Genomic DNA, 11,262 nt, shown 5'->3' with positions numbered 1-11,262 from the left:
AGGGCCAACAGGTTTTGAATACTATGAACATATTGTGTAGGCATTGTGTATGAGAATACTATATGAAAGTAGAAAATGTGGCCGATCATTCACCAATCAAAATTGGATGTGTGTACCAGCCTTGTAAACACTTTCAATTATGATTGACCAATTTTACCACCTCCATGTAGTATGAGTGTCAACAGACATTGAATACTATGCGCAGATTGTGTTGGTAAACCCTCATACTACATGGAGGTGGTAAAATGAATCCCAGATATGAATGTTGGCCAGTGTAAGTACTCTGCACACAATGTAGCACTGAGAAATAGCAATTTAATCACATAAGAACTAGCCAAATTATTACTTATTTTAACTTTGTTTAACCATTGTAAAACATTTTTAAGTTTGGAGGTATTTCATATAAATAATATGGTGCATGAAAAAAGGGACTTTACCACAGTTGTTTAGTTTAGGAAGTATTTTTATTTTCCATACTGTGGAAATATAAGTGGAGATGTCACAGCAGTCCTACAGACACAGGATTACTGCCAGTCATGGATCAGAGCTGGAGCCAAGATATTGCTGTTATTTTCAGGCAGTCTGGGCTGGGATGCCACAGTTAGCTATAATATACACAGTTAGTTAATGTCACTGTTAGCTATAATTATGGTACATATGTTACACAGCTATTTAGAGTATATATCATGTAACTTAAAATAACTGTAAAAAATAAAGACAAACTGAGAAAATTAATTAAAGGATATTTTATTCTGATGGTGTAGAAGTGTGAAAGAAGATTTTTCCTCATGTAATACAGTCACAGAGATTTAGTAATAGCCATGGCTCAGAGCAGCCACCAGGACATTATTGAACTTCTCCCAGGCAGCCTGGGTTTGAGGGGTGAATGCAGCTCCCAGCTTGGTGGCCAAAACGATGATCAGCACATCAACAAGACGCTGTGAATGGAACAAAAAATAAGCATCAGAGGCACAGAAATTCAGCGGGTTATGCAAAAACTAGAAACGCAGGTGACTGAATTTATACATACTATAACTATTATTATTATTTAGTATTTATATAGCGCCAACATCTTACGCAGCGCTGTACAGTATATACATTGTCTTGTCACTAACTGTCCCTCAAAGGAGCTCACAATCTAATTCCTACTATTGTCATATGTCTATGTATGTATTATGTAGTGTAAGTACTGTAGTCTAGGGCCAATTTTAGGGGGGAGCCAATTAACTTATCTGTATGTTTTTGGGATGTGGGAGGAAACCGGAGTGCCCGGAGGAAACCCACGCAGACACAGGGAGAACATACAAACTCCTTGCAGATAGTACCCTGGCTGGGATTCGAACCGGGGATCCAGTGCTGCAAGGCGAAAGCGCTAACCACTACGCCACCGTGTGTTTTGAGTGTGCATGGAAATATGTATCTCTTTTTGTTACCTAACTCATGTTTTCACATACTGTTATGTGATTAGATCTTTTTCAATTTAGTCTAAAAAAACTGGAAAAACAATGAGATACAGTTTTTCACATTCCAGCTGATTAAAGGACAACCGAGGTGATATGTAATATGATGAGCTAGACATCTGTATGTACAGTGCCAAGCACACAAATGACTAGGCTGTGTTCCTTTTTTTTTTCTTTCTATGCCTGAAAAAGTTAAAAATCAGATATGCAAGTGACAGGTTCTGTCCAGGTTGGGACCAGGTTGGACTGGGTCAGACTATAGCACAACCCTCACTGATAAGGAATTACAGCCATAAAACACTTTCCTGCCAGCAAATGGCTTTTGTGAGCAGGAAAAAGATAAAAAGGGTCAATAATTCATAGATTTGAGCTCAGTCATACTTCAATGCATGTGTCATTGAGCAGAGACAATGAAACAGTAAAAACTTAAAACTAGATTTAAATATAAAATAAAACTGTGGGATATCTAAAAAAGTCATTTTTAGGAGAAGGAGGATAGATACTATTGTTTATCTCATCAGTTTATTATCACCTCGGATGTCCTTTAAGGGTGCATACACACATCCAATTTTGATTGGCCAATGACTGGCCAATTTTATGACTTCCACGTCGTGTGAGAGCTTACCTAAACAATCTGTTCATAGTATTCAAAACCTGTTGGCCCTCATATTGCATGACAGTGGTAAAATTGGCCAAACATTGGCCAGTCAAAACTGGATGTGTGTATTCCCCCTAAATGTTCAGACTGAATGATTAAGCAGCTCCAGGATTACCACATGCCCATCCTCAGAATGCCACATGTTTTCTGTTGTTTCTGGGGCCAGAGGGCATCACACCAGGAAATTACAGCAGTTCTAGTAGTCATGGCAACTCATTTTGTTCCCTCACTTCAGAGGTTAGACGTGAAAAGACCGTTACATCAAATAATAAGTTAAAACCTTCCTAAATAGCAGTATATGTTTAAGTAGTGTACAGAAGGGTTAGGACATCTGTTAGGATTATATAGCCATTAGCCACACGTGTTCCCATTGGAAATGTAGCTTCTTAATTCTTGTAATGGAACTGATAACAGGAAATTAGTACATCCCTCCAACAGTAACACTGGCAGCAATAAAAAAACGATAAAGGTTATAACTTCTTTGCATAACTCTAATATACAGTATTTTACAACTTTCTGTCCCACTGGAGAGATTCCCTCTATGGTAACAGGAAGTTAAAGGAATGTCTGTAAAGGGAATGCACTCAGATGGCAATGCCAGCCTCAGAAGGGTTTTAAGGCATCCCCACCCTATCTACAACAAAAAATAGTCTGGAATTCTACTATGCTTCAAAACCCTAAAGGTAGCCACACACCAAACAATTAAACAATCCAATTTTACACCAATTCGATAAATACGATCAGTTGTCCTGAAAAATCAAAAGCTTTTATTTGTTTTGATTGAGAAATTGATCGAATTTCCTGTTTTTCTGAATTTTTGAGATTGGACATGTTGGAAAATTCAGACCAATTTCATAAAGAATTGTATGGTGTGTGATGGACTGTGACATTGTATTAAACCAGAAAAATTGTATGTAACTATTCAGTACATACCAAACTTTATTTATTCACTTGTTTCTCTTGATTTTTATAACCAACCAATTTTTTTCGGAGTTTACAATCTTTTATACCGAAATTACAGCAATCTTGAAAATACGTGTGTTGTACCTCAAAGGTGCTAATCGAAACTTCCGATCAGTTGGAAAACTGGCGAGGAATGCTCAAATTGAATCAAAGTAAAAAAATTGTATGGTGTGTGGCCACCTTTAGGATTCTGCTCTAGCGTTATTACTTAAAAGGAGGCCCATCAAATGATGGTACTATGAGCCCACTCATTCTGTATTATATGAGATGTCATGGCAACACATCTTCTTAATTATATAACCGATATTTTGTATAGGTTGTGTACCTTGAAGTTCTCGGGATCCACATTGAGCTCCTCAGCATGCTTCTTGCTGAGGGCAGCCAGGGTGTGCTTCACATCATCCAGATGATGAACGGCTTTGTCAATGGCACCAATTACCTTCTTGCCATGGGCATGGACCTTGGAATTACCAGAAATAGCAGAAGCACTGGAGAGATTTCCGAAGCTGCTGAAATACCTCTGAGTCCAGGGGTAGGTGAGGAGCAACCTAATAAAACACAACCAAATATACATGCATCATATATTTATCCCATTTGTTACATACAACAAAGAGTGGCTACATATAATTATAATAATAATACTTATAATACTTAAATTATAATGTGTAGTGTTGTAGCATATTTCTTTATTGTATTTAGTACTATGTTTAAAAATATTTAATTAGTTGAGCTAATGCTCCTTATTGTTATCTCTTAGGAGATCATTTTTTATTTTCTTTTAAAATAACCTTTCAGCACTCTGCAATTGACAAAGTACCAAAAAGTAGATGACAAAATACTGTCAAAAATTTGGCTTAAAGGGCATTTTATTGATAAGGTGTAAAAATATCATATAAGCGGCCATATGCAATTCAATTTTTCTTTGCAATAGAAAAAGTACCAAAAAGTAGGTGAAAAATTGCTGTCAAAATTCTTTTGAGTACTTTTTTGCTTGCTGGTGGTGTACAAGGCATTTTATTGACAAGTTGTGAAAATATCACCTAGGAGAAAACTGAGGTGAAATAGAGAATTGCATATGGGCCAGGGTGTAAAAATATCATCTAGGAGAAAACTTAGAGAAAAAGTTAATTGAATAAGGTCCTAAGAGCCTATGACAAATAACAAATAAACTTGGTAGTGTTGTGTTGCTTCACCTGCTGATTTAACTGGACCAGCTAGTTCAGCAGTACAGAAATCTGTAACATTACCAAAGCCTGATGGTGACTGATGAATAGGCCCCATGTTTACTATGGAGATATCTCATATTTACAAAAAAAAAACATTATCGATTCCACTAAAATGATTGTAATTTTAATTCCATGTGTTTTTGTGAAGTAGACATAATAAATTGTGATTGGAGGAAATATAGAATAAAAAAACTGCTGAAAAATAATTCAACAGTATAAAGGTTCTTTCAATGTAAACCTAATATAATTAGAATAGCAGTCTACTAAATCCATGTCATTAGTTATTACCTGCCCAGAGCATCATGGCCAGCATCTTCCAGGCTAACTTTGCTCCAGGTGGAGGTGATGGCAGCTTTCTCTTCAGCAGTCCAGTGAACCATTGTTGTAGCTAGTTGGGACTTGGTGGCTTTAGAGGTGATGCTATTGCTCTGTAGGCTGTGTGTAGTTCTAGGAGAAAAATGGCTTTTTATAGGAAACTTTGCAATGCCCACCCAAGGCGGATTCCTGCTGAGTCACTGTCCCTCTCCCCACTCCAGCCTGATTAGATCTCAGAGTTTCACTGACCTTTGCAGAATACAAACCAGCACAACTCTGCAAAATGGGCAATAAGCTGCTGCTCTGGCAAACTGCTTTTCCTCTGGTCTGGTTTAAACACCAGTAGCCAAACTGTTATCATTCATGAATTCTCAAAGTTTAATTTAAGTTATTTTCAACCTGGAAATTTGTGCTATAGTAAAACAATTAACATTACAGTTTACTATACTTTTGTTGTTCCTGAATTTAATGACTGTATTTTATATTCTATTGTATATACAGAAGCTCCATTGTAGAATAAAATATTTAAAAACTATTTAAAATGGGGTAGTAGTGATAGAATTACCTCCCCTCAGAAGACACGACAATTTTATATCATAAAAGGAACAAATCGAGAGCCCTAAATAGTGTATTAATGAAGAACAACATAAGTATTGAGGACATACTCACAAAGGTGGGTTGACACTAAAAGCAACCGCTGTGTGTGCGGATGGGGAAATTACCCTTTCCCAACTCAGGCTAAGAAGTCGCTCTCCGGAGATTAGGAAAAAGGGTGAAGCACACCCATCTACCGGGTGGATGATCAAGTCTATTGTACTGTATATACAGAGGCACCAGTAGAGATGGCCAGAACAGTTCTGACCTCTGCCTTGGTTTTGACTACTCCCCTGCCTGCCGCCTGCACCGACCTCTGCCTAGATTTTTACTACTCTCTGCCTTCCACCTAAGACTGATAGCAAAAAGAAATAAGGTCCTAAAGGAATCACGCTTCTACTGCCCTGATTGTGATGTCACCCTCTCTGCCATTAGTGATGTCCCGAACCTCTGCAAACGTTCGCGAACTTGCAAACTTTCGCAAACTGCAATAGACTTCAATGGGGAGGCGAACTTTGAAAACTAGAAACATTTATGCTGGCCAGAAAAGTGATGGAAAAGATGTTTCAAGGGGTCTAACATCTGAGTTTTTGCATGGATGAGTGTGATAGACGCGAAAAGTCCCGGGGAAAAATCTGGATTTGACGCAAAGCAGCGTTTTAAGGGCAGAAATCACATTGGATGCTACAATGGAGGCCTAAAGTGCTTTAAAAATCTTGCATATGTATAAATCAATCAGGTAGTGTAATTAGAGTACTGCTTCACACTGACACACCAAATTCACTGTGTAACGCACCGCAAACAGCTGCTTGTGTTGTGACGGCCATGCTGGACTGGTGCGCACCATGGCGAGAGTGCAGGTGACAGAGGTTTTCAAGCCCATATGGTCGCCAGGCTGAGGTAGCTCAATGACAGAACAACAGTGACTGTCCAGCTGATCGAATTTGGTCTGTCCACAATGAAGCAACAACCTTATTATCTTTGGTGTGCCACCCCCCGAGACACTCATATAGCCTTCGGTCATTGCTTCATTGTGATACGCAAACCCCTTCACCGCGGCAAGGTAACGATCACAGAGGGGAATTGACACATGTACATGCCTTTTGTTTAGTTGTTGCAGCTGCGGTGCAGCCAGAAAAATTAGGCAGGCATTTACACGCACCAGAAAAATTATTATAGCGGCCGCTGCTAGCAGCGGCCTTAAAAATTCAGGAATCCGTCTGGAGTCCTGGACCCTGTTGGTCGTGGTCGGAGAAGGCAGTCAAGCGGCCTGCAGGCAGAGATGCTGTGTGGGGAGCAACTTAGTCATGGGGCAGGCAGTCACACAGCGTATAGGCAGAGATGCTGTGTGCGGGGACTGACTTAGTCTTCGGGTGGGCAGTAGCCATCCGGGATTCATGCCTCATTCATTTTGATAAAGGTGAGGTACTGAACACTTTTGTGACTTAGGCAACTTCTCTTCTCAGTGACAATGCCTCCAGCTGCACTGAAGGTCCTTTCTGACAGGACGCTTGAGGCAGGGCAAGACAGAAGTTGGATGGCAAATTGGAACAGCTCTGGCCACAAGTCGATCCTGCGCACCCAGTAGTCCAAGGGTTCATCGCTGCTCACAGTGTCTACATCCACACTTAAAGAGACTCCGTAACAAAAATTCCATCCTGTTTTTTTATCATCCTACAAGTTCCAAAAGCTATTCTAATGTGTTCTGGCTTACTGCAGTAAGTTCTACTATCACAGTCTCTGTAATAAATCAATGTATCTTTCCCTTGTCAGACTTGTCAGCCTGTGTCTGGAAGGCTGCCAAGTTCTTCAGTGTTGTGGTTCTGATATGAACTCCCCCTTACAGGCCCCTCTCTGCACACTGCCTGTGTATTGTTTAGATTATGGCAGATTTTCTCTTCTCTCTTATCTTTTACAAGCTGGATAAACCGTCCTCTGAGCTGGCTGGGCTTTCACATACTGAGGATTACAGACAAGGGCAAAGCTGTTTGCAGGAAGAAAAGAGCAGCCTGAAACTTCAGTGCATGAGATTCTGCAGGGGGCAAGAAACACACAAATGATCTCTTGAGATTCAAAAGGAAGAGTGTATACAGCCTGCTTGTGTATGGATGTACTTTCTATGTGTGGACATACTGTACATCAACCTACTTCCTGTTTTGGTGGCCATTTTGTTTGTTTATAAACAAACTTTTTAAAACGGTTTTTAACTACTTTTAATGCGGCGGGGAGCGGCAAAATTGTGACAGAGGGTAATAGGAGATGTCCCCTAACGCACTGGTATGTTTACTTTTGTGCGATTTTAACAATACAGATTCTCTTTAAGGCCAGGTAGTCGGCTACCTGCCGTTCCAGGCGTTGGTGGAGGGTGGATCTGGAAGTGCTAAGGCGAGGCGTTGGACTAAAGAATGTCCGCATGTCCGACATCACCATGAGATCGCTGGAGCGTCCTGTCCTTGACTGCGTGGACATGGGAGAAGGATTACTGGCAGTGGTACCTTTATTGTGTTGTGCTGTGACATCACCCTTAAAAGCATTGTAGAGCATAGTTGCCAGCTTGTTCTGCAAGTGCTGCATCCTTTCAGCCTTCTGGTGATTTGGAAACATCTCCACCACTTTGTGCCTATACCGAGGGTCTAGTAGCGTGGCCACCCAGTACAGCTAATTCCCGTTGAGTTTTTTTATACGGGGGTCCCTCAACAGGCTGGACAGCATGAAAGAAGCCATCTGCACAAAGTTGGATGCAGATGTACTATTCATCTCCCCTTGCTCTTCCTCAGTGATGTCAGCTAAGTTCTCCTCCTCCCCCCCCCCCCAGCCATGAACAATACCACGGGAAAGTTGAGCAGCACAAGCCCCCTGCAACACCTGCTGCGGTTGTTCTTCCGCCTCATTCTCCTCCTGCAAAACAACACCTGCCTCATCATCTGACTCCTCTTCTCCAAATGACTCCTCCTCCCCCCTCTGTGCTGCCGCAGGTGTTGAGGAAACATCTGCTTCTGCTGAGAATTGATCCCACAACTCTTCCTCCCATTCCTGTTCCTGTTCACACTCCTCCACAGCTTGATCCACCACTCTACACACGGCACTCTCCAGGAAGAAGGCATATGGGATCAAGTCGCTGATGTCACCTTCCCTGCGACTCACCAGGTTTGTCACCTCCTCAAACGGCCACATGAGTCTGCAGGCATTTTGCATCAGTGTCCAGTACTTCGGCCAGAACATCCCCATCTCCCCAGACTGTGTTCTTTGACTGTAGTTGTAGAGATACTGTTTGACGGCTTTCCCCTGTTGTAGCAGGCGGTCAAACATCAGGAGGGTCCAGTTCCAGCGAGTTGGGCTATCGCAAATCAAGCGTCTCACCGGCAAGTTGTTTCTCCACTGAATATCGGCCTAGCGTGCCATGGCCGTGTAAGACCACCTGAAATGCCCACACACCTTCCTGGACTGCTTTAGGACGTCCTGTAAGCCTGGGTACTTAGACACAAATCTCTGAATTACGAGATTGAGCACATGTGCCATGCAGGGTACATGTGTCAACTTTCCCAAATTCAAAGCCGAAATGAGATTGCTGCCGTTGTCACACACCACGTTTCTGATCTCCAGTTGGAGCGGGGTCAGCCACTGATCCACCTGTTTGTTAAGAGCAGCCAGGAGAGCTGCTCCAGAGTAACTCTCCACTTTGAGGCAAGACATGTCTAAGATGGCGTGACACCGTCGTACCTGGCATAGGCCCTGGCAGGGTTGCTCGAATGTAGCAAAATTCGATTCGGGTACATTCGAATTCGGACACGCAGAAAATTCGGATTCGGATGCGATCGACGAATTCGGTTCGGATTCGAATTCGGTTCGGGTTGCATAAAAAAATTCGGGAAAAATTCGTGTTCGCAAATTCAGATGTTTTTTTTTTTTTAAAGGGAAATCACATGTAAATAAGTCTAATATAAAAAAAAAAGAAAAGAAAAGAAAAATGTGATGGAAAACTTTTTTTTCAGCATTTCTTGTTTATTCATCGTCACCATTTTCTCTCCATCTTTTTCTTCACCATCTTCTTTTTCTGTTTTACCCTCTTTTTGTTTCTCGTCATCAATCATTCATTACTATCATCTTCATCATCTTCTTCTTCACTGGCATCTGGTTCTTTAAGTTCTTCTTCACCTGGTTCATCTTCAATTGTTTTTTTTTCATCTTCTTCTTCACCTGGTTCTTCTTCGTCTTCTTATTCTCCTTCTTCATCATCATCATCTGGTTCTTCTTCACCTGGTTCTTCTCTTCTTCTTCTTCACCTGGTTCTTCTCTTCTTCTTCTTCACCTGGTTTTTCTCTTCTTCATCTTCACCTGGTTCTTCTCTTCTTCATCTTCACCTGGTTCTTCTCTTCTTCTGCTTCACCTGGTTCTTCTCTTCTTCTTCTTCACCTGGTTCTTCTCTTCTTCTTCTTCACCTGGTTCTTCTCTTCTTCTTCTTCACCTGGTTCTTCTCTTCTTCTTCTTCACCTGGTTCTTCTCTTCTTCTTCACCTGGTTCTTCTTCATCTTCTTATTCTTCGTCAACATCATCTGGTTCTTCTTCACCTGGTTCTTTTCTTCTTCACCTGGTTCTTTTCTTCGTCACCTGGTTCTTCTTCTTCACCTGGTTCTTCTTCTTCACCTGGTTCTTCTTCTTCTTCACATGGTTATTCTTCTTCTTCTTCACCATCCACCACCAACATTCTTTGTTTTTTCCCTTACAGAACTGTACTGTTGTAAAATTTTATCTTCAACACCAGCATAGCTATTGTAGTGGCGTAATAGCTAGTGGCGCATGGCAGCAGTGCATAATTCTGTGGACCCAGGTGGTGGGAACACAGACAGGCAGGAGGATAACTATAGCAGCAGCAGCAGGAGGAGGAGGAGGAGGAGTAGTGACGTATGGCAGCGGGCAATGTCACAGGCCAATGGTACCTAGCGTTGGTACCATAGTTGAAAATAAACAGAAAAGAGCAGGAGGAGGTTCCGGACAGCAGTCGTGCAGCCCGCATTGTGCCCAATGAACAACTGGGACAGCACAGTTTTCAACCCAGACACCTCAGAATTGTTTTTTTTATACAACAGTATAGCTGTTGTAGTGGCGTAATAGCTAGTGGTGGCGCATGGCAGCAGCGCATAATTCTGTGGACCCTGGCGGTGGGAACACAGACAGGCAGGAGGATAACTATAGCAGCAGCAGCAGGAGGAGGAGGAGGAGTAGTGACGTATGGCAGCAGGCAATGTCACAGGCCAATGGTACCTAGCTTTGGTACCATGGCTGAAAATAAACAGCAAAGAGCAGGAGGAGGTTCCGGACAGCAGTCATGCAGCCCACATTGTGCCCAATGCACAACTGGAACAGCACAGTTTTCAACCCAGACAGCAGCAGGAAGAGGAGTGACGTGTAGCAGCAGCAGGCATGCATTGTGTGGTGAACAGCAGGAGGATGAAAATCAGCGCTTCGTAATATGTTGGTGCTGTATAAATACAATAAATAAATAAATACACAAATAAATAAATTCATAAATAAATCAGTAAATTCATAAATATATAAATACATCAGCAACAGCAGCAGGAAGAGGAGTGACGTGTGGCAGCAGCAGTCATGTCACGGGCCATGGTAGCTAGTGTTACTACCACAGCAAGTGAAGAAACACCAGGCCAAATTATCAGGACCCCGGGAATGAAGGTTTATGTTGTCAAAGAATGATTCCCAGGCACCTCATGTCCTCCTCTCGCCGACAGTAGGTGCCAGGAACGTGCCTTCAATCCAGGCCTGGTTGATCTTCAAAAATGTCAGTCTGTCCACTCCCTCTGTGGACAGACGAGAGCGCTTCTCGGTGACCACGCCACCGGCCGCACTGAAGCACCTCTTGGACAGCACGCTGGAAGGGGAGCAAGACAGGACTTCCAGGGCGTACTGCGCCAGCTCACTCCAGATGTGCAACCGCTCCACCCAGTACTCCATGGGGTCCATGCTGCCGGTGTCAAGCCCACTGAAGGACCCCATGTACTCAGCCACCATCTGGGTCATGCGCTGGCTG

General features: G+C 42.3%; 1 protein-coding gene across 1 annotated transcript; it reads right to left on the bottom strand.

Moving 5' to 3' along the window:
- Window positions 1–794: 794 nt before the first annotated feature.
- Window positions 795–4,742, bottom strand: LOC137525712 (hemoglobin larval subunit beta-1-like). Its single transcript, XM_068246883.1, has 3 exons — window positions 4,596–4,742; window positions 3,407–3,629; window positions 795–938 (listed from the first exon to the last, which is right to left on the bottom strand). The coding sequence occupies exons 1-3, from the start codon at window positions 4,685–4,687 to the stop codon at window positions 810–812; spliced, it is 444 nt and encodes a 147-aa protein (XP_068102984.1). The 5' UTR covers window positions 4,688–4,742; the 3' UTR covers window positions 795–809.
- Between the last annotated feature and the right edge of the window lie 6,520 nt (window positions 4,743–11,262).

This window comes from Hyperolius riggenbachi, chromosome 7 (genome assembly GCF_040937935.1).
Source record: "Hyperolius riggenbachi isolate aHypRig1 chromosome 7, aHypRig1.pri, whole genome shotgun sequence".
In the NCBI taxonomy this organism is placed as follows: domain Eukaryota; kingdom Metazoa; phylum Chordata; class Amphibia; order Anura; family Hyperoliidae; genus Hyperolius; species Hyperolius riggenbachi.
The sequence above is the reverse complement of the archived record's forward strand: the minus strand, read 5'-3'. Positions and strand labels throughout refer to the sequence as shown.